The sequence below is a fragment of the Marmota monax genome, unplaced genomic scaffold (genome assembly GCF_021218885.2).
Source record: "Marmota monax isolate L192 unplaced genomic scaffold, Marmota_monax_Labrador192_F-V1.1 WCK01_AAM20220418_F8-fsc00061, whole genome shotgun sequence".
In the NCBI taxonomy this organism is placed as follows: Eukaryota; Metazoa; Chordata; class Mammalia; order Rodentia; family Sciuridae; genus Marmota; species Marmota monax.
In genome coordinates, this window is record NW_026695230.1 from 18,112,590 (window position 1) to 18,136,443 (window position 23,854).

Genomic DNA, 23,854 nt, shown 5'->3' on the forward strand with positions numbered 1-23,854 from the left:
TATTTAGAATCAAGGTCTCATTGAGTTTCTCAGGATCTCACTAAATTGTTGAGGCTGGCTTTGAAATTGCAATCCTCCTGCCTCAGCCTCCTAAACTGTTGGGATTACACGTGTGCCACCAGGCCCAGCAAGAGCTTTACTCTTTGTAATACCAAAGAAGCACGAATCCCATTACTGGCAGCCGTAGGACTGATGATCCATGGGACAGACACAGAATGGAAACCCTCATTTCTTGTGACCAGAGGTTTCAAAAAGCAAAAAACAAACAAAAAACTAACTTTGGAGATAGTCCCAGCTTTGACTGACACAAACTGGCCAGCCATGACCATCTTTATTTAGAGTATTCCTACTCATTGGGTGCTGTTGTTATGGGCCAGGCTATATGGACAATGACCAAACAGACTCCATTTTACCCTAAGACTCCATATCATGTAAGAAATGCTTCTCCCGTGGGAAAGCCCTGCCTCTGTACTCATAAATATTTACCTAGCATAGCATACTTGGCAACACAATATAGTTCTTTGGTTTCCATTTTTCTTGGACAGTGTACCTTGTAAGAGATTGATTGACTGGACATTAGTAACCATTTTCTAACTTGTACTCAACTACTGTCATTTGAACCACTTCCCTTCTGCTTGCTTGCTGCTATGCCAACCTGTAAAGTCCTGTGGGAAATACCAATGTACCCATTGCATTGTCTCGCTTACTGCCCAACCCAGCTTCTCTACCTGCTTGCTTACAGCTACATCAACCCAGATTTTGCCTTTAAATATCCTAAAATGCTCAGGCTTGGGGCTGTTCCTTGCAGAAACAGTTATGGGTCCTGTGGGGAGCAGTTGCCAGCTGTCCAGCTAAATAAAGACTCTTCAATTTGGACAAAACTGGGACTGGGTATGTTTTCTGAGGGACCTGCCCCACAACACTGTGTTGGTATGCAAGAAAAAGATGGTTTTCTGCCTTTAAGCTGCAGTTGGGGTGAAACCAATCACTTTGCTTTGCTGTCTTCCTTACATTTAACCTCTTTAATCACTGCTCTGAGCTCACTAGTGAGCACAGTGGTCAACGTGTGACGCTTCCCTCCATCTTTTCTCCTCTGAAAGTATCTGATCCTTTTGTTCTCTTATCTCAGTATCCTGAGAGGGGGAACTTTTGTCTGGTGATACCCACCTATTTCCTCAGAGTAGTGATTGAACCCAAGGGCACTTAACCACTGAGCCACATCTCCAGCCCTTATTATTTTTTATTTTGAGATAGGGTCTCGATAAATTGCTGAGGCTGGCTTTGAACTCGAAATTCTCCTGCCTCAGCCTCCTGAGCCTCTGAGATTACAGGCATGCACCACAGCATCCAGCTGGATTCACTAGTTCTTGATCTGCAAGCTCTGCCCTGATCTTCTGTAAGTGACCCTCCCAGTTACAACCTCCCCCCCCCCCACCAACGTTGATCTTATCCAGACCTCAAGTTCATCCTGGGATTCTTTGCCTCTCTCTCCACCCCCCCCACCCCGCCCCCCGCTGGTGGCGGCTCCTTCCTCTACTGCATTCCTGTTTTGGTCAGCTTTTTTTGATGACTAAAAGACCCAACCAGAACAACTTTAGAGGAGGAAAAGTTTATTTGAGGGTCACGGTTCAGAGGTCTCAATCCACAGACATAGACATTCCTCAGGGCTCAAGGTCAGGCTGAACATCATAGCAGAAGAATGTGGCAGAGGGAAGCAGCTCACAGGATGGTCAAAAAGCAGTGAGCACTTCTAATGCCCCACCTCCTCCAGCCACACCCAATCCTCCCTTCAATTACCAATTAATTAATTCCATCAGGCAATTAATTCACTGATTAGTTTAAGGTGCTCAAACCCAATCATTTCCCCTCTGAATCCTCTTGCATTGTCTCACAGGTGAGCATTTGGGGAACATCTCACATCCAAACCATAACAATCCCCATATTAACTGACCACTTGACTTATCCTCCACATAGCAGATGCTGATCAGGCTTGAGGAAGGCAATTCTGCCTTGTCAAGGAGTCAGAGGCCAGCCCGACAGAATCCCCTCTCGAACAACAGCCTTCATCATTGATATATGCACAGCATGTCTCCTCCTTTTCTTCTGTTCTCTTATCCCCTTTCCCCCCAGTTTGTCCCTTATCTTTTATTGCCACTCCTACCCCACTTCATAGCTATTGGCTTTCATGCCATCCTCAAATCTTTCAACCTTTTACAAGTAATGGCATTCTTTCCTGCATGAGTGGTTATAGTAGCTTCTAATTTCCTGTGTTCATCTCTTGATACAGAACTGACTGGTTTTAATGAAAACTCTGTACAGTGTGACCTCTGCTAACCTTCGTACAACTCATACCATTCCTCCTCCACAAAAGCCACATCTAATTGTCCCCAAACTCTCACGAGATTTTTTTTTAATATTTGATATCTTTGCTTATGGAAGTATGATAAGGAGAGGCCAGGTATTGTCAATTTTTTTAGGACCTGCCAAACCTTCCAGGTGTTATGTTAAGAATGAGAAAACAATTAGAATTTCAAGTGGATAATGCAAATAGATTTGTGTTTTAGAGAGCTTTCCAGAGGTCAGCATCATCTTTTACCTGCTTACAAAGACAAAAATGCAGGTATTATTCTAGATTCTTTTTATTCATTTGACAAATAATATTTCTACAACCTAGAACATCTCTCCCTTTGTAATTAGTGAATTCTTACTCATTCTTCAGATCTTCCTCTAACCCCACTCGAGGCAGAATACCTCCTCTCTCCTCTGTTTCCATGCATGTTGAAATTGGAATCTTGGCAATTTGAGGGAAAGACGATCTGGACATTGACACTCTGGTGGAGAGGTGTGGGCTTGTAGCCTTTGGGTGTGAAAAGAGGAAGAGAAGAAACATTACACTGTAAAGGGCTGAGCTGTGTCCCCACCCCAATTCCTATGGTGGAGCCCTAGTCCCCGTAATCCAGAATCTGAATGTATTTTGAGGCAGAGCCTTTAAAGAGGTAATTAAGTAAAAATGAGGTACTTAGTGTGGATCTTAAACCAATGTTACTAATGTCTCTGTAACAAAAGAGGAAATCTGGAGGCACAGGAGAGGTACATGCACATAGAAAAGACCACAAGAGGACACAGTGAGGAAGCAGCCACCTACAAGCTAAGGAAAGAGGCCTCAAAGGAAACCACATCTGCTGACATTTTGATCTGGGGCTTGCAATCTACAATTGTGAGAAAATAAATGTCTCTTGTTTAAGTCACTCAGCCTATGGAACTTTGTTTTGGAAAACGAAGTCAACTGATATAAGCAATGAGTGAGTTGTAAAAGGAGGCAGTGTGGAGACAAAATATAGAAGTTCCACTGGGGTGTGCAGGGTGTTCTTGGCCAGATATAACTTGATAAGGGAATTCCTGGGAGATATACACTGATGATTTCCAATTGCAGGTCTACGCAGGTCTTGAGGTCCAAACCCACTTTCCACCTGCCTGCTGGAATTCGTATTTGGATGTGGAATAGACATCACAGACTTTCCTGTTATCATTTTTCTCTCTACTCAAACTTCCTTCTAAATGATTTTTTTTCAGCATCATCTTTTACCTGCTTACAAAGACAAAAATGCAGGTATTATTCTAGATTCTTCCTGTCTTTTGTTTCTATGTTTGTTCAATTAATCAGTCATCAATGCATTAATTTTGCCACCTAAATACATATAAAATATGCCTCCTTCTCTTTTATTCTACTGCAAATTCATTACTTAGGGCTTCTTTGTTTCCTACTTTTTATTCATTTGACAAATAATATTTTAGGGAACTTATTGTGTTCCAGATACTGGACTCTGCCCTAAGGTTACAATGAAGACACAGTAGATAGATTTCTTGTCCTCACAAAGGATGTAGGCTAGTAGGGAGACAATTATATATATACATAATTATAATCAGCATAATTTAATTAAGAAGTCACAGGGGCTGGGGTTGTAGCTCAGTGGTAGAGCACTTGTCTGGCACATGTGAGGCACTGGGTTCATTCCTCAGCACCACATACAAGTAAATTAATCAAATGAAGGTATAAAAAAAATCAAAAAAAGAAGAAGTCACAGGGGTTGTACTAAGTGCCATGACAGAATGAAGGTGAGTACCTGAGCTCAGGAAATCAGAGATTAATTCTCAAATGAAGTGCATCTTAGCTGAGATTTGAAGGATGAAAAGGAATTAGTACTATAGTATAGATAGTGAGGAGAAGTGGGAAATGCTGTAGGCAGAAGCAGCAGCCCATGCAAAGACCCATAAGCCAGAGAGCTTAGCAGATTGAGGAACTGATAAAAATTGTATATGAAGTTAGTACAGGACTGGGACAGTATAGGAGTTTAGGCTTCCCAGGAAACAAACTCAGATGAATTTATATGTAAGATGTATGTCTGAAACAATACCTATACCTATGAGGAAGTAAAAGAAGCAGAATGGGCAGAAGAAAAGTTGAACTGAAATGCTTGGAACACAGGCCCCAACTGATGGCACTTGGAGTTCTGCAACTAGACGGGCCCAACAGCTATGCCCTTGGCATTCCCACACCAAGCAGTCATTGGATGAGCACTACTCCCAAGGAGGGAAGGCATGTAGTATTGAGAGTTTCCTTTGGCTGGGGGTAATTACTGGAGAGAGGCTCAGTTGTGACCTGTTAGTGTCCATACTTGCACAGTTGCAAGAATGTGTGTCCTTGTCATAAAGGATAAGGTGGGGGCAGTGTACCACAATGTCCCTTTAAGTATGATAAGGAGAGGCCAGGTATTGTCAATTTTTTTAGGACCTGCCAAACCTTCCAGGTGTTATGGTAAGAATGAGAAAACAATTAGAATTTCAAGTGGATAATGCAAATAGATTTGTGTTTTAGAGAGCTTTCCAGAGGTCAGGTGAAGAGGTATTAGAGGGCAGCAAAAATAAGTTCTTGGTGGGAGATGGATTAGGAGGCTGGCACAGTGATTCAGAAGGACCAGGAGAGTGTATTGTCCAAGAAGAGAGGAAGTTAGATGGATGCCTTTGAGAAATATTTAAGATATAGAATTAGTGGAACTTGGTTACTGATTTAATGAGGAACAGAGCAAGGGAGAGTCAGGGTGATGGCCAGTTTCTGCACTGTTTACTGCGCCTCCATTCTGAGCCCTTCTAGTCTATCATTGCACCATAGCCATGGTAATGGAGCCAATATGCAAACCTCATTATGAAATGTCCCTGCTTAGGAGTCTTGATTGGATGCCAGCTCTCTCCCAATGAAGACTAAATTCCTCAGGCTCAGGGAAGTCTTTGCAAGTAAATTGCATCTAAGCTGAGATGGATAACAGGAGTAACTGGTAGGCACAGGAGGAAGGAGAATGTGAGATATATTCCCAATGGCCGGGGATGCGCGCCAGAAAGTCGTCTTCTCAGAATTAAGCACACTTCTGCAGTCTCTGCTATCCTTCTAGTCTTTGCTACATATCCCTCCCTCAGTCTTGGAGCCTTGGTTAGACACCACATTCTTGCCTGATTAACTCCTGAATGAATGGCAACTTTCCTCTTGGTCTGGATTCAGATTTGCTTCTAGAAGTATCCCTTCATCTAAATCATGCCCCCCTTGCAACCTTGCCAACCTCAAGAGCCTCCAGGGCATATCACCTGAGGGCTTCTCTGAAAGGCACTTGGAAATTCACAGAGCTGCACATGAGTGCCTTAGCCCCTTTGTTGATAGATTTTAGCAGAGACGCCAAATCTTATTTTGAGAGAATCAGTTCTTCTATCCCTTAGTAAATGGGTCAGATTTGGGGCAATTTCACTATGGTTCAACATATTCCGCCTACCTGTGAAGATGAAGTTCCTAGACATGTCAGACTCATGGGCAATGCAGTGCTGTGGACTTGATACCTAGTTTCTCTACAGTTGCTGAAGAACAAGACAGCCCTCATAAATAAATTTTCAAAAAAACATAGGCTTCCCCGCCGCCAAACCCCACTCTGGAAAAAGCCAAAAAAATTTTTTTTTAAAGATATAGTATTTTCTTTTTTAAATAAATTTTATTTATTTCATTTTTATGTGGTGCTGAGGATCAAACCCAGGGCCTCACATGTGCTAGACGAGCACTCTACTGCTGAGCCACAACCCCAGCCACCCCCCAAAATATTTTTAAGATTAAATATATTAATGGAAATCTTTCCAAGCATATTTCAAACTTATTTACTTTTTAAGAAAACGTATTTTTAGTTGTAGATGGACACAATACCTTTATTTTATTTATTTATTTTTATGTTGTGCTGAAAATCGCACCCAGTACCTCCCGTGTGCTAGGCAAGTGCTCTACCGCTGAACCACAACCCCAGCCCTCAAACTTATTTGTTTTTTAAAAGCCACTTATTATTTTCTTAATGACATAAGAAGGTCTTTATGATTCATTTACTGTATCAGGTACAGGGATCTTTCAGAGATTATTAAGGTATAAAGAGATCTTTTCCTTAGTACTTACTAGGCAAACACAGCTAGGAACTCCCAACTTATGAATCTGCTCTTTATATTTTCTCTGACTGTCCCTTCCCCTCTCTGTTTCCATCAAACTCTCTTTTAAAAAAGCAAGCTAATTCTCACATTGGTTCCCTCCTAACATGTGAAATAGTCCTGTTTGGAATTAGGTTTAGTCTTAAGCTTCAGAAATTATTTGAGGCTGCCTCCTATTTTACTTACTAGCTTCTCTGTGTCCCCATCACCCGGAATCATGATCTATTTCAATAACTTGTCCTGGCCCTTCCGTGCAACAGGACCTGAGCTGGTTGTTCTGATGTATTCAGCACTCTTGACCATGGCCCTGCCCTCTGTCCTCCAGGTTTGTGGGCCTGTGACCCTAGTGGAGACCTCTGGCACCCACCCAGGGTAAATGCTCAACTCTACTCTCTCAGAAATCTCATCCTGCTCCCTTCAATCTCTTCGTGCTGCCCCAAGGTTTCTTCACCCTTCACCAGGCTCCACCACACAGTCCTCTCAAGGAAAGAAGAGAATTTTGACAGAGAGGGTTGGGGAGGCCTTTTCAGGGTTTGAGGGTAGTCTGGTTCCTTCCTACTCTGTAAAGAATTATTCTTCTCCAAATACTGAGCGTATTTTAACATCCAAGAAATTCCAGAGGGCCTTCCACATTTTCAGTAAGAAACCCCCTTGCTTTCTACCTTTCTGCCACCCCAGAGAGACAGACAAATATCAGCCTGCACCCGCCAGTCTTTTGCAGTAGCTGTGTACGGAGGACTTTGCAAGAACAATCAAAGTTCCCAAATTCAGGCACTTGCAGGAGGGAGGGGGTACTGATTAAAGAAGGACAGCCTGAAGTACCAAACAAATTGTTAAAAATTCTCAGGGTTAGCCCTTTTAATACAAAGGAAAACCAGAACTAGAGACCTTAGAAGACTGGTTGTAGTGGTAGAAAAACAAAACAAACAACAAAAAACAAGAATGCTTACAGTAAGTATGCTAGGTTACCTCTTCATTGAGGTTTTTTTTTGTGTGTGTGTATGTGGGGTGTGCTGGGGATTGAACCTAGGGCTTTAGTGCATGCAAGACAAGCACTCTACCAACTGAGCTATATCCCCAGCCTTTCATTGAGGCTTGAGCCAATGTGCTATGAAAGTAAGAGGACATAGATCTGCCTCCCAAAAACTTGCAATTACTAGAACTGAGGGGTAGGGAAGGGAAGCAAGCAATAGAAGAGAATCCACTTGTGAGGGGTTTTATAATTGTTTTTTTTTTTTTGTACTTGAATGAGAGTACTGAGGAGTTTAAAAGAGCTATCCTTCTTAAGCACAATAACATTTGCCAAAATGTATTGATTTTCCTATTAATTTACTATTCTTTTTCTTTTCAGTTCTTTGGATTATGTGGAAGAAAAGGAGGTGAAAGTGGAGGAAAGTGTGTGGTCTATGGGATTTCACAGGGACTAAATTCAGTTTCAGGATGGACTAAAAAGGAACAAATATATTGTTGAAGGAATTTAAGAGTTTCTGACTGAGAAGTTCTGGTAAGAATTTGTTGGTAACAGGTTATTGAAACAAGTTGGTATTTTTTAAGGAGACATTTCGAGAATCATTTTAAAACTAGTATGGAATCAGGAGAGAACACCTCCATATAGCTAATTGAAACTTTCTTATGTAATTGTTTGTGATATCTCTAGTCATTACAAACTAGGCCTTTAATTACCTTTCTGTCCCCATGTACCCTTTGCTGTAAGTCAGTAACTGTCTTAATTAACTTGAATCACTATAACAAAATACCATAGACTGGGTAACTTAAATAACAGATATTTTTTTTTCATGGTTCTGAAGGCTGTAACATTCACGATCCAGATATTGACAGATTCAGTGTCTAGCAAGGGTTGCCTCTTGGTTCATAGATAGCCATCCTCTTGCTGTGTTCTCACATGGTGGGGAGAGAGAGGGAGCCCTCTGGTCTCTTCCTCTTTTCATAAAGACGCTAATCCCATTATGGCAGCCTCATCCCCATGACCTCGTCTTATGCTCACTACCTCCAGAAGTTCCCACCTCTGAATGCCATCACCTGGGGGGCCAGGGCTTCAACATAAGAATCTGGGGGAACACAAACACTCAGCACTAGTCTTTCCATTGATCAAGAATGTCATGATTTGACATGAGTGAGACGCCTCCAAGAGGCCCCCTTCACCTCCAGTTATCTCATGTTGTCCTTCTTCTTCCCTCACTTGGCTGGAGTCTACTCAGAGCACAATCTCAGTTTTGGACATTCATTTATGATTGCCCCATGTTTTACTGGAAATGTCTTCTCTCCAGAACCTTCTCAAGTGGCTGGCACAGATGCTGTTCCCTACCTGAAGTGAAGAGCCTGGCCTGCTTTCCCACAGCCCTCAGGATGCCCAGCCTTCACTTGGTGGGCATGGCCTCCCTCTGCTCAAACCTCTCATTGTGGTTCCTCTGGTTTTGAAAACCACCTGTGCAATTTCCTATAAATGGATTCTTTCTGGAAGCCAAGCACCTGGTCCTAATAGATCCTAGTCAAATGCTGGACACATCAGTTGTGGGTGGGTAGGCTCAGGTGGCTTATATTGAGTCTCTGTTTTCTTAGCATCTGGCAACCACATCTCTGCCAAGAGCTTTTGAAATTTTGCCTACTATTGGGCAGCTTGGATAGCCTCTAGACTGGGGGTGTACAGACGACAGAGTAAGGGACTGAGTAGTGAAAGCCACTGATGGGAGTGAGATGTGTGTTAGTGACTCCTGGAGGTGTGGAAGGTGTGGCTGCATCTGGAGATGATGTTGGAGATGATGGCTAGGAGATGATGTTGGAGGCCCCAGGCCCAGGGCTGGTCAGTATGTGTGGAAATGCTGGGTCTTATCCAGGCTCTGTGTCTGCCCAGCACAGGACTTATCCTGAGTCTCTCCTGCCCAAGTTCCCAGGTGACATCTCTGGAGTTTTGTGAACATCTAGCCCATTTGGAGAGATTCCCAGGACTTAAAGCTGATGGTTACCGATGATCCCAGAGAGTGGTCTTAGTTCAGTGTCCCAAACCTAAACATTGGGTCGACTTTTGTGCAAACTTTTTGTTTGGAGCCTTTGGCCACTAGATGGCAGAGGCTTTTCAGGCAGGCATCGGACTATGGCCAATTGTGTTCCTTTTCCTTTTTAGATTTGAATGAGAATATATTCCATTTAAAACAGGTACCCACAAACCTTCTCCTTTTTCTTTCCTCCTCCCCTAATCAATCTGACCACCATTCCTGATCAATTGGAAGAATGACTTGTGTGGTTTTATTTTCAAAACAGGCTGAGGAATGAGAATGACTGTCTTTGCAGTCAGGAGAGCAGCAGGTGCAAGAAATCCACAACTTGATCCAGTGCTGCAGGGGCTGCTGGGTGGGTGGGCAGTGCTGGTTTGTGTGAGCTGTGCAGTTTGGAGTAGAAGGTACTTGATTTTGACACCCAAATATCTCTGTCTCGACAGAAGTGAGTACAGAGCTGAGCAGCAAGAGCTGCAAAGACAAGTCCATGGGCTCATAGGACACAGTTTTCTATGACAGCCCTAGGCAAGGGATGACAGGCTGCCCCTTAAAGAAGCAGACTAGGAGCCGGGCGTGGTGGCCCACACCTGTAATCGCAGCAGCTCAGGAGGCTAAGACAGGAGGATAGAGAGTTCAAAGCCAGCTCAGCAAAAGCGGGATGCTAAGCAACTCAGTGAGACTGTGTCTCTAAATAAAATACAAAATAGGACTGGGGATGTGGCTCAGTGGTCGAGTGCCCGAGTGCCTGAGTTCAATCCCTGGTACCAAAAAAAAAAAAAAAAAAGTAGGCCAGGAAAAGAGGTGCTCAGTGTCCTGCCTCCTTCCTGGCCCTGAACTATCCACACAGACTGTCTTTCTTCTTGTTCTCATCTAATCCTTCTTTGTCAGAAGTTCCCCTTCCAGGGAGCTTCCTATGGCTCTACTCTTTCCTCCTTCCAGCTTTCTTGTAGGACTGGGGTTAATCTTTTGTGGGTTCTGAGAGCACCTCTTTCGGTATTTAATTCAAAATGGAATTTCCTCTGCTTAAGGAATTCCAGTCCTGGTTTTATGATCTGCACTAGACATCACTGGTTATTAAAGAGATTTTCTGGACACTCTCAAAGTCAAATTCCTTTCAGATCATTTGTGAAAAAAGAAAATCTATTGAAGAGGAAACTGAAAAACAATGGAGGGCATGGAAAGACAGATGATGTTCTATGGAAATCAAAATCCCTCCTCCCGAGGTATCCTAAACTTGAGTTTCTGGGCAGTAGGTGTCGAGGACTGCACCATCACAGACCAGCAATGTGGCTTTCCCAGTAATGGGCATAAGCAGTTCCCTAGACTCAGAGACACAAAAACACCAGAGACAGAAGGGCACAGGATACACTGAACAAACCCTGCCTCACGTGAGAAGAAAGGGAACCCCACAGGAAGGGCTTGGCATCAGAGGCACGAGCAGAGCTCTGGGCTACCCTCTATCTATGACTCTGCCCACACAAGTGTGGCATCTTGGTCTTTGCTCAGCACTTCTCATGCTAGGAGTCACATGCAAACACTACATGTTAATGACAGCTTATCAACAGAATTGGCAGCTCTGACAAGCCCTATGCATTTACACTAAATCTCTGACATCTTTTTTTAACCCACATATTATGGCTCTGAAAAGGTGGTGTCACCTCTAGGATACTTTTTCTAGACTGGTTTATGGAAATGAGTGTTATATGGAATTTTGCATAAAATGATGGGTGAGAGCTTCTGTGACTGCATGGCACAGGCATCTAAGGAGATAGGAGGCTCCTGAGAAGACCAGTCTATCTGTCCTAGGTGGCCGGGTACATTCATGGAGAACTCACCTTGTTTCTGGCATTCCCAGGCAGCAATTTCCATAAGACCCAGAGAGCTACTTGCTGCAAAGAGATACACAAGGACAAATCTTCCAGTTCTGATGGGGCCATGCTCTCTGCAATAATTTTCCTTGGCCTGAAAATGACATCAAGTTCTGCACCAGCCTTTTCTGAGCTGGTCCTGCCCAGTAATTTCACTGGTGCATGTGTACGTGTAAAGTAGCGTGTGTAGAATGGCATGAAGATGCCAAGCGCCATGATAGGAAACCAGAGAGGGGTTGGGTGAAGGCAGAAAGTTCTCGGTAAGGGTTTCTTATGTCCATGCTTTTGTTGTTTGAGCCATTTGGGGATTGCTAACGTTTTCTAAAGACCAGAAGAGTGGGGGCCAAATACAGTCACAGGTGTGGTGCTGTTTCATTTTCTCAGATGTCCCTGGCCTGGCTACACGAGGGGCTGACAAGGGTCTGGGTGGGACCTGATGGCAAGGAGTACAGGAACGGGAGGCCTGGAGCTTACAGGGTGGTAAATAGATTCTTAGGACTCCACGGGGCAGGGCTGTCTCCCACCTGTGCTCAGTTTGAAGGTAACTGGTTTGAGTTCCTTTTGCCTCTTCTGATTACCAGCTGGTCTCTACCACTACTTCTGTCCATCAGAATAGGGCAAATATTTTAGGGTTAGGACCCCAAACAGTGAGATCATTCACCAGCATAGTTTCAAGGAGGCTGTGGAAGTTTTGTCTCCCTCCCCAGTCCTTAACTGTGTAATTACAGTTTTAAGCTTAAAATCTTCCTCTCCCAGACTAGTGTTTTTACCTTGTCTCCCACAGTCCTAGAAGGTCATGAACTGAAGGTCAGTGGAGGAGAAATCTTTCCTCATTTATGGAAATGCCTTCCTCAACAAGGACCTGCCCCATTCCTGGGAGCATCACAGGACATGAAGGCTGTGGTTTCCTAAGCTGATCTTCTCTTCCTAAGGCGCAGTGATTTTCAACAAAACTTTACACTCGGGATCAAGCAGTCCTTTATGAAGGAAACTCCTGACAGCTGCTTTGGCATGGGCTGGAAAAACTGACATAATGCCACCAATCAGCCAAATATCAATATTTGATCTACCAGATAATCAGAAGCATTTGAATGATTTGCTAAACTTTTCTAGTTTTATGGAACTCTTTAAATTTACAAATATAATCTTTAGATTTCCTTTGAAATCCACTGTTTATATATTTTGAAATCCACACTTATTTTTCCTAAAACTTAAATACTTTAAAACAGAAAAATCAAGGAGTCTATATTTGGGCTTTACATGATGTTTCCCTCCACTGCATTCCCCTCTTCCACATGGTGGTTGTCCTTGTTCTCGCCTGTTTGATGACATGGATACACTTTCTTTTCTTTCTTACTCTCTCTTTCTTTCTGTGGGGAACAAGAACACCTTTTCAAGTCAGGAGACAGCAAAACCCTTAGTAGTTGCTGTCAAATTGTATTATCTTGACCCGAGAGCCCCTGAGTGTTTGTCTAAGCTGCTAATTGGACTGCTACAGCAAGCACTGTCTCAGGTGTCCAGCAGTCACTGTGAAGAGCCCAGCAGGTGTTCACAGCACTAGTGAGGGCCAGGATCTACCACAGCATGTCAGGTAGGCAGCCTCCTCTTGCTAATCCCCCAGGACCAGCTGCATCTCACACATGAATGTCATTGGCTCTTCAACATGGATTTCAAATGTGGAAAACACTGGAAGTCAAAACTTAAATGATTTTTTGTGCCAGGCATAGTGGCACATGCCAATGATCCCAGTGACTCTGGGCGCCAAGGCAGCATCTAATGTCAAAATAAAAAAGGCTAGAGATGTAGCTCAGTGGTAAAGCACCTGAGTTGAATCCCCAAGTTTTTTTTTACCCACCCCACCCCAAAAGCTCTCTTGTTAATTTTAGGGAAGCAAATAGGATTCTTTCAAAACCAGAAGTGCTCTTTAAGGTAACATGACACTGGGCTGGGGTTGTGGCTCAGTGGTGGAGCACTTGCCTAGCATGTGCAAGGCCCTGGGTTCGATCCTCAGCACCACATAAAAATAAACAAAATAAAGGTATTATGTACAACTACAACTAAATATATATATATATTTAAAAAAGATAACATGACACCTAATTTTGTGGAGAACAAGGTAAAGCCAATATGTATTTTAGAAAATATTTAATTTGGTTGGAATACTTTTAACTCCTGGAGTTCTAATTTGGAAGATAGCATTTTCCTGCTCTTCTTACATTTTCCTGTGCTGCCCAGACACCACCTTTTCTCTGGCAGGCTTGGCACAATGATGCCTGGGTCTTATTCTCTATAAAAGATTTTATAGTCACTCTTTCTATCCTGAAAACAAAATTAGAAAACATGGACCATAGTGTCGAGCCATAACGCAGATTTTGTGCTTAGCTAAAACAGCCCAGGAGCCTTGCTAGAGCCAGCAGGTCCAGTGAGCCCTGAGCAGAGGTCCATGCTGAGCTGTGGATGTGACATACAGGGACGGTGTGTTTGTTTCTCTTTTACAAATGTGCAATTTGTGGCAATGCCTTTCTTTTCTGAGCTCTTATCTTGTTTGCAATTTCTTGTGTGCTTTTAAAACAGGATTGTTTGAAAGTTTTATTTCACAAAAAAACAAAAACATAAAATTTTAAACTTAGTTCTAGATTTCCTTGAAGAGAAAATAAGTATTTTCAAAATCATTACTTTTAAAAACAAAAGATAAAAATTTGTTTCTGGAAGGCCTATTTGCAAGCTCATTTCTGAAGTCCCGATAAGTGTCTTCAGGTATTTGAAGAAATGGTTTTAATATTCTTTGAAAGCTTTGAGTCTGGCAAATTGGAGAAATTGTCTTACTTTGACAAATTCAAATCGGATAAATTCAAAATTAAGACTCTGGACATCATAAAAAAGGAATTTTATGTACAATGAAAGCCAGCATCTTGGAGACAATGTTTGCTTGATGGGAAAAACCATAAATATTCCTATGTAAAATGCTGACTTGGAAATAACTTTAATGCAATGAATGGTCATTGAAACAATAACTACAATACATTTAGCATTGAGCCAAAAAGAAATCAATTAACTTTTTAAAAACTATGTTTACTGTTTAGAATCAAAGTTGAATTTTCAAAAAATAAAGTAAATGGATAAAAGCAATATCAAATATTGTAACCTGGAAGATGTAATGTCAATTATGATCAATAAATTTCATATTGATAAATAAATTTTCATATTGATAAATACATTTCTTCATTGTCTGGCAATGCTCATTCATCTTTCGGAGTCTGTTTTATGATGTAGTTTGGGGGTGTGGTATCAATAACAGAGCCTTGAAGACAGCATCCGTGATCCAGGTCCCTTTGACCTATTCTTCCCTTTCCTACTAGGAGGAGGTGACATGAAATTCATTGTCATATTAAAGTTTCGTGCTGGCCTGTGGGTGAGCTTGAGACTCTGATGCCACTAAAGCTTAGTCAAGATGACTGGACTGCAGGGATGGGCCCCAATTTTCTGAGGCTTCAGGGGGTCATCTTTAATCTTGGCTCTTAATCCTTTCCAGGTTCAGAACTCTGTACCCAAGTGGGAAGACACCAGGGAGGGAAGTGCAGAGGTGATCATATAGCTAGTTGAATTTTGTAGCCCATATGCTCAGGGAGCCTGGGCAGCAAATGACAGTAAGCACTTTGAATGGGAGAAGGAAGTGGGCTTCTGCCAGTCCCTGGGAGAGGCCTGATCTGCTTTCATGGGACATTAAGTGAAGGGAGATTTATATCTGCCATCAGGGATGCCTGAGGAGGTCCTGGCACTGCTCAGCACTTCTTTTTGCCTCATATCTGTCCTGGGCTTAGAGATGAGGACCTAGGTTCACCTTTCGCAGCTCCCAGAATGTTGGAAACATTATCTTTTCCGGTTTTCCTTGGAGTTGTCCCACGGGTTTTCCCTAGTGGGACATTTTTTTTTTTCCCCACTGTTGGGACAACATTCCTGATTATTTTCTTCCCTCAGTTTTATCATTTCACTTCTTCCATGAAGGTCAGCTCAGATAACCCACATAATCTTGAGAAAGAATACATTTCTACTTAAATCACTATGTTTTGTAGTGCTTTGTTATGTGATTAGAACATCCCCTATCACAGGACAGGATAATCATGAAAATACCACACCATTTTCCATATCTCTCTTCTGCCGGTCTCCTTAAATTTAGAGAAAGACTTTTCTTCTTTTCAAATGAAATATAGGTTTATTGATGACAATGAGGACTAAATCCCTGGAGTCATAACTGTTAGGGAAGTTTGAAAGCATCTACATTGTAGAAACCACTCTTTTCCCCTCCCTGACACCTGCTCCTGCCATGTACCAGTATACTTTCTGGTACATGCTCAATGTGCACAATTCACCAGCCAGGAAGGGGCTCTGGCAACAAAACACATCCAGGGTAATTCTCCTTGAAAATGATGGCAATGAGGAAGGGGCTGGGACTTAGTGCCAGGAAGGTGAGAGGACAACTGGTTTCTTCCTTTCTCCTGGCACCAATCCTTCCCAAGGTCCCTCCCTGAGACATGATTAGTTGTTTCTCTTTCTACTACTATTTCCACTTTTCCCCAAGGTATTTAGTGTCCTTCTCTACCCTGAAAAAGATACTGAAGAATCCCCTTCCCACAAGTTCAATGAGACAAGGTTTGAGTTTTTCAAAAGGAACATTTACTAGGAAACTAAAGGGTAACCAAACAGAATGCAAGAGAACAGAGGCAGAGTTGCAAATGGGCTGAAGGAGTTCAAATTTATAACCAGACTCTGGCCACAGCTGTACTGGCTGGGCAGAGCTTTCCAGACACAAAATACCTACCATGTGGGTAGTCACATTTGCCTGATTGCCCCTACAAAGCCACCATGTTTCATACCAACAAGCCAGTAGCATACTCATTAGGGCCTCAGGGCTGCTAGCTCTGGGCAGGAAGATGCTGAGGTGGAAACAATAGGCACAACTGGCTCTCCAACCCAGGCTCCCATTGCCAAGGGCATGCCAAAGTGGAATGGGATGACCACTGACAGCTACTGGAGACAGTCTGGTTTCTTTGGGATCATACCTTTGGGCTCTTCTGCCTGGATCTATTGACAATATTTCTGTGCACTCTCTTGCTGGCACTAGCCCTTCGTGCTTTGGTTCTAAACACTGCTATGGTGGAAGATGCTAAGGTGGGAGGGATGAGCTGAGGAGAACCTTGGGCAAAGAGAGATGAATTTTTCTCATGTCTTTAGACATAGGCAGGACCGGGATTCCCTTTGAATCCCAAGGTTGAAAGATAATGATATGGAAATGAATTAGGCAGGTTGGGGAATGCATGAAGCTTGAGTGTATTAATACTGCCGCACACACCAAAGGCCTCCACCATTTTTTGATTTGATATCAGGATACATCTGACATCTTGTACCAGGCAGCCAAGGTAATAAGAATTTCTGAGGATATGCAATGATTCTGCTTCTGTCCAGCTGGTCCCACATCAAAATGTTAATTGAAATGAAGATAATGCATTTTCCAGTAAGATAAACTACAATCCAATTCTGGAATCTGCTGCAAAGAGACTGTATGAAAAGGGAGATGTTATCTTGAAGTCATGGTGCAAATGCATGGATAGGGTGCCTTGTACCCATAATGGGAGAGAGAGGACCACTAGGTAACAGCCCCCTGGTCCTGTCAGGGTATGCTGAGGCCTTTGGTTTCATTTCTGTGGAGGCAGAAGCAATAATGATGGGGCGCATAGCTGGTAGCAGATTGGCAAAAGGGAAGCTGAATAATGGAAGAGTTACCCGGGGAGAGCCCTGACCTTCACTCCCAAGTGCTATGGAAATGATATGTGTCTGAAGTGAGAAGAAAACCTGTGTCTGTGGCTGTCCAAGGCTAGGCTCTGAGCTTCTGCATATGGAGATACCCCAGAAGGCACTCAGGCCAAGGAGGCCCAAAGCTGTGCCTTCCCCCAGGGAACCACTGTGTGATCTCCATGATCTTATTTCACACAATGCTCTACCTACTTCTGAGGCTGTTCCCTCACTGGACAAATGTGCCTGGGAAAAGATATTCCAGAATGCATATGACCTGAGAGGTATACCTCTCTAATAGAGATGACAATTCAATTTGATTCTAATAACACTACCAATTGAAAGGAAGTGACTTGGTTACTTAAAAATAATGTTGTAGAATCTCAAAACTCACAATCCAGTTTTGGCATAAAAGAGGGCCACGATCAACTGGTAGTCTGCCATGTACATGGGAGGAGGCAGTGAATTTTCTGCAAACTAACCCTCTTTACACTAGATTTTTCTCCAGGGGAGTGGCCTGCTTATCCTATTATTCTCTGGGGGCTATTCTTTGCAAAGCTGGAGTACTCCTTAAGGTAAAGTTAGTCTCCAAAGACAGTTGTTAGCTAGGGTAGGTAGTGGAGTTTGAATTGAGATCTGCTGCTAGCACCTGGATATATTTTTAAATATTTTATCCTTCCAGGGCATTCAAGCAAATAATCATGTCGGAGTGACCACTGCCACAGCAGGTGCTATGTTTCCATCACCAAGGGCTTTATATCAATCACTAAGAGTCCTGACACTCTTGGGACTCTCACTATGTCAACTCGCTTTCTTCCATAGTCCAATCTTGGTTCTTGGCAATGAGAGACAAGCTTCCCCTGTAGTTCAACACCATGGGCCACCCGAAGAAAGTGGCTGGACTATTCAGGTTCACCAAATCCAAATAGCAAAGATGGCCAGTTATTGCTGTTTACAGCTGAGCATTTGGTCACTGGAGTCATCCGGGTGTTGCTGGATGGAAAAAGTTACTTAAGATCTTTGTTAGATGTTGTCCTACTGTGCCTTGGGTCAAGCAGTTCTTTAATTCATAGTCATCGTTTCTGTAGGAAGAAGAAACAAAAAGAGTGATTTGGTTTTCAATTTTACATTTTTAGTGTGTACCAAACAAGTGCCAGGCATTGTGAGGGAAGCTGGGAATACAAAGACCATGGGTAAGATAATTGCCCTGATTTCAAAGCACTCAGAGGGAGAAGTGAATAACAGGTGAACATATGCTGCTATAGGAGACTTGAGGGGACTGAGGAGGTCTACTGGGAGGATTCTGAAGAATGAGTCTTGAGCGGTGCCATTTAGGCTGAAAAAAGAGCCCATCAGAAGATGGGGGGCAAGAACTTTAGGCAAAGAAGAGAGCCCAGGCAAAAGCATATAGGGCCTGGTGCATTTTGGAATCGTCAAAATTTAGGTGACTGCACTGTTTGTGAGGAGTGGAATGGCAGCAAGCAAGGCTGAACTGGAGGAAGGGGGTCTGAGTGGTGCAATATTGCAACATCTATTCCTTGTTTTGAGGGGTAGGCTTTCTTAGTAGAGACCCAGATATAGATTAGCAGGATATTTTGTGTTGTACACTAATCTCAGCATTCAACTGAAATACAACTCATCTTCCAGGACAGATTAAGGTTGCTAATTCTGTAGTCATAGAGACAAAGAAAGGTAAATTTCCATGGATATAGTAATAACAAAAATATTACTCACAAACTATGGGAGAGCAGCAAATATTCTCAAACTGAAGTATATGGACTGCATTTCAGAGATCAAAGGTTCACACATAAGGATATAACTTAAGGAAAATAATAAAAGCCAGAGTGTACACTGTACATGCTTTACTATGTCCTTGGCTTTGAAGTGTGTGAATGAGTGTGTATATATACACCCACACATCTCTGAGAAAAGGGGTATTTGATTCCGTATATAGCAGGAAAAGGTGAACGGATATTTGTTTTAATATTATGATTTAAACATAAGTTTCCCAGAGAGGGTGCTACTCTGCAGTGCCCCCCAAAGGGCTGTTTTCCATCCTACCCCTCACATAGTCCCTTGCCCAGGTGTGAGACCCATCCTTGAAGGCCCTGTTTGCTGGTGCCTGAGTCCCATTAGCGAAGGCAAGAGTCAACAGCGTCAGCCCCACCAACGAATGAAGTCTGGAATTAGCTATGTTGTATTAGCCCAATGGGCTCTGTGTACCATTCCTTCATTTTTGAGTGCCTACTGTGTGCCAGGTACTAGGATATGAACTTTACAAATCCTTAAAAGAACCCAGTGAGATTAATTTACATGAAGCCATATCATGAATAAGTGTCAGACTTGGGATATAAACCCAAGTCTTCTAATTTTGAAGTCCAAGTTTTAGCAATTACATCATTCCTAAACATACTTTGTATGCCCAATCTCCACAGCTGATGCATTTAAATGGTTTTATATGCCTTGTCTTTTTAGACACTAAATCTAGATGTGTAATGTGCCTTGAAGATCCAAGCCAGTATCATATAGCAGGTGTCACATCCCTCATATAGCTTCCTAGCCTCTCATTTAGTTCCTCTAGATTTCCCTGGTTGGCGACTTGCAAGTATATCTCATTTTACCCCTTGGTTCTATATAAAATCTCTTTATTCCCTGTTATGACCTTAGCTTCACCAGTTCTTTTAGACTGCTTTGGGTACAACTCTTCCAAAGTACCCAGGCCTGCAGAGCACTGGGTTTGTTAATGGCTTTGCCTTAAGTCTGATTAGTGGGCTGGGCTATGACTGCAACCAATTTTTACCACTCCCCATACCCAGGGATACCACCAGTAGAGGCCATGTAGTTGATGACCAAATCAGAACACAGCTCCAACTGGACCTCTATGGTAGTGTTTTACTTATTTGACAAATTTCCTTGTGCATTCAATTTAGTGAGAATCAAGAACAGCCTCTAGAAATACTGTGAGTGGCCTACTGGTCTTTCCATTCTTCAGATGAAGCCCTTCAGCTGGATGCATTTTCTAGACCCTGATCCTGTCTGGGCCTAGAATCCTTTATTTTCCTCCTCTTGACAGGGCCACTAAGGTCCCAAAATGCTTGTGTTCAGGGACTAAGCCTACAGATGACAGGATAAAGGAGTGTTGATATATCTGGGAGTGGTGGGTCATCTCTACCAGAGGTCTTACAAGGGAAGTTTCTTGGGAACAAACTTTTTCTAGAGAAAATAAGGCATACAAGTCAGGTCTGAAAAAGGAGTCCAGTTGTCTTAGGGGAAAGGGCAACTGAGGAAGACATGAATGAAGCTGTCACCCAATCCTACTTTGTCTGTCTTTTGGGACAAAGAAAGAGTGTTGTTTTTTTTTTTTTTAAATTGCATTCAGTTTTTTTAAGACAATTTTTAAACTTTATTTTATTTATTTATTTTTATTGGTGCTGAGGATCGAACTTAGCACTACTAAGCCAGTGCTCTACCATTGAGCTATAACCCCAGTCGAAGACTAGAAAAATAACCAAACAAAGCAAATATTCCAACATTTTTCCAACTCCTAAACATAATGAGCTCTTTCTCAGATAAGATTTTTGTAAAACAAGATGTGAGGAAAGATTTTCCTATAGTTACCATATTTCACTGCCTAATTATGGAATCCTGCTTTTATAGTCCCAAAATTGGTTTATAACATTCTATCACATAATTTTCACATGGTATAATTCTATTCTTCATGCTGCTTAAAAGGTAAACAGAGTAGCAAAGTGTGGTGAGTGGCATATGGATGCACATTTGTCTCCTTGCACACTGTGAACTGCAAAATTAGAATTTTCAGTTCACACACATTGTCAGTATATTTCCACTGTCTTGTTTGATTTGTTTAGAGTGCTGCAATACTAACAATAAATCCATCTTGTATGAGTGGTGCTGAGGATGGCACATCAGATGAGGAAATCAAGCTGGGCGTGGTGGCACACACCTATAATCCTGACTATTTGGGAGGCTGAGGCAGGAGAATTATAAATTCAAGGCCAGCCTCAACAATTTAGCAAGGCCCTCAGCAACTTAGCCAGACCCTGAATCAACACACAAAATAAAAAGGACTAGGGATGACCTTTTTTTAAAAAAAAAATTATTTTGAGATAGGGTCTTGCTAAGTTGTTTACGGCCTTGCTAAAGTTGCTGAGGCTGGCTTTGAACTTGAAATCCTCTTGCCTCAGTCTCCCGAGATGCTGGGATTACAGGTGTGCATCATCATGCCTAGCTGGATTATTCAATTTTAATGAGTCTTCCATGCGTTGTAATTTTGCATCATATCACTTTAATAATTAATGATTTTTAAGTAATACTGGTACAACTTTATCTTTTAAGAAAGCTTCAATGGTCACACTCCACTTTTTTTGTATGCAAGGATTATTTTTTATTCCCTTGCGTAGTTAGTCTTATAGAAAAGACAATTTTATTAACTTATCTAAAATTATGTATTAAATATTTATAAGGAGCAAAATTTGAGCTACTCACATTGAGAAAATTCAAAGCTAAAACACCATGCACATGCCTTTCCCCCTTCATATCTCTCTGGTTTCAGTCACTTGCACAACATTTTAAAGGTTATATAGCTAGTTACTCATAGATCTGGGATTGACACAGGTAGTCTGACTTCAGAGGATAATACGGATCCTAAACTGACTCTTACATGAATTTTTCAAAATGGTATATTCTTTTTGAATTCTAAAAATAATTTCATATAACAGTAGTGGGAATACACCATGCTTTGTGATTTCCTAGGAGTGGAATGAAGCATATAAATGGTTGTACAATAAGTGTTATGTACTATGAGAATGGATGTTTCAATAAACTGCTGTAGGAGATATATGAAGAAAAAGCACGACCCTCCAAACAAGTGGAATGTTCCACTAGGGCATGGGAGTGGATGTTCAAGCTGGGGAAGGAAGTATAGGAGATGTGTGAGAAAGAGTGAGAAGATAATTTTGCTGGAGCACACATTGTGTGATTACAAATGATAGAAAATAAGATTGGAATATACAATAGTGAAAACACTGAAGGAACTTTTATTTGATAATTATTTACTGTGTTCATGACAGTAAAGAAAGGATCTGGATGGAAGCTTAAAAATCTAGAAATGTATTGCCCCATGTATTTTGAGTTTGGCAGTGTGTTTTAGAATGTAGTTTGAGAACTGTGTTGATTAAGATATTTATTAAATATGCAAGGAAGTGCAACCTTGAAATTTGGGTAAACTGTCATCAGGTAGTGGCGGATATGTCAACTTCTTGGTCTGGATGATTGGACTATGAGAGAGCGCCAGCTCAGAAATGCAGCTTCTGACGTGGATAGGCTTGTGTGTACCGTGTGGAGTTACATCCATGTCCAGGTCTATGTAGGATGATTTACTATGAACAGAGCAGCAGAATCCTTTTTGTGTCTGACCTTTTTTCCCTCAAATTTAAGTATGAGCAATTGATCCAGTATTTATTCATCAGAGGTTGAATTTTCCAAAGCAGATGCTGGGCAGTGATGCACACTTGACAAAACCTCAAGTGAGTACTGCCCTAATTTACTGTCTCCTACTTTGAGTTGAAATGGCTACGCCTTTTTCACTCCTTAGGTGAGAGCTGTTCTGAGAACAGCAGACCCCAGGCAAAGTAACTTGCAACTGCAACTGAGGCAGTCGGCAGAACAAGTGCCTGGTGGAGGCTGTCTATTGACTGCACAGCTTGGGACTAGTCATTCAATCAGTTTCAGAAGTCTCAGCCTATAGACAGCACACTCCATTCTTGTGGGGCTTGAGATGAGGCAGAACATTATGGCAGAAGAGTGTAGTAGAGGGAAGCAGTTCACATGATGATCAGAAAGCAAAGAGAGCCACACTCCACTATTTTGAAAAAACAAAACAAAACAAAACTTGGCATAAAATCTGCAATGATTATGCAGTAAAATACTGTAAGGACAGCATTGACCCATGGGATTTGATGGGAGTTGGGGTGGAGACTGTGGCATCAACACCAGAGTGAGCAATGACGGTTTAAACGTGATGGCCCTAATGTTGGCCTAGCTGGCTCCAGGACTGGCTCCAGGCCCACTGCATTGAGCACAGCGGCACTGTCTTGTTGTCAGACCCAGCACCCTCCTAGTAGTACCACAGGTTTAGAAGGTACCAGGAACTTCAACAGCAGCAACAGGAAGTAGTGGTTACAATCCTATCTGAACAGAGAGGATTTTAAGTGAATTCAATTGTTCTGAGACACAATGATCTGATTGGAATTAAATTGAATTGAAACCAAAGATGAGAACTGTCCAAGTGAAAACTGTAATGTGCAATGACATTTCCATCACAAAAATGACAGCTGATGTGAGACAGGCCATTGAAACTGACCTCAAATTAAGAAAAGAAAAAGACTTGAGTGGAGCATTAGATAATATCTCCCTGTGAATCTGAAAATGGGTTTTGATTGCAGGAAGCATCTAAAGGCTTTGAAATAAGAAGCTTGTCAAAAATTGAAGTGGCTCTTATTACATGATTTAATCTTATATGTACTTAATACTTGTATTTAAAATTTTTATTTGAAAAACACAAAATCTCAGCATTTTGTTGACTATTATTACTTAGCATAGCTTTACAAATTTGTATGTGAGGAAACATTATGTTCTGCCCACTTAGGATCTGAT

At 42.1% G+C, this 23,854-nt stretch overlaps 1 protein-coding gene across 1 annotated transcript in view; it reads right to left on the bottom strand.

Annotated features, from left to right (window-relative positions):
* Nucleotides 1-16,040: 16,040 nt before the first annotated feature.
* Nucleotides 16,041-23,854, bottom strand: part of Syt9 (synaptotagmin 9) — a 176,663-nt gene continuing 168,849 nt past the window's right edge. Inside the window, exon 7 of the mRNA XM_046438162.2 lies at nucleotides 16,041-18,261. Within this exon, the coding sequence (XP_046294118.1) occupies nucleotides 18,253-18,261 (9 nt within the window). The 3' untranslated portion in view covers nucleotides 16,041-18,252. The remainder of the gene's footprint in view (nucleotides 18,262-23,854) is intronic.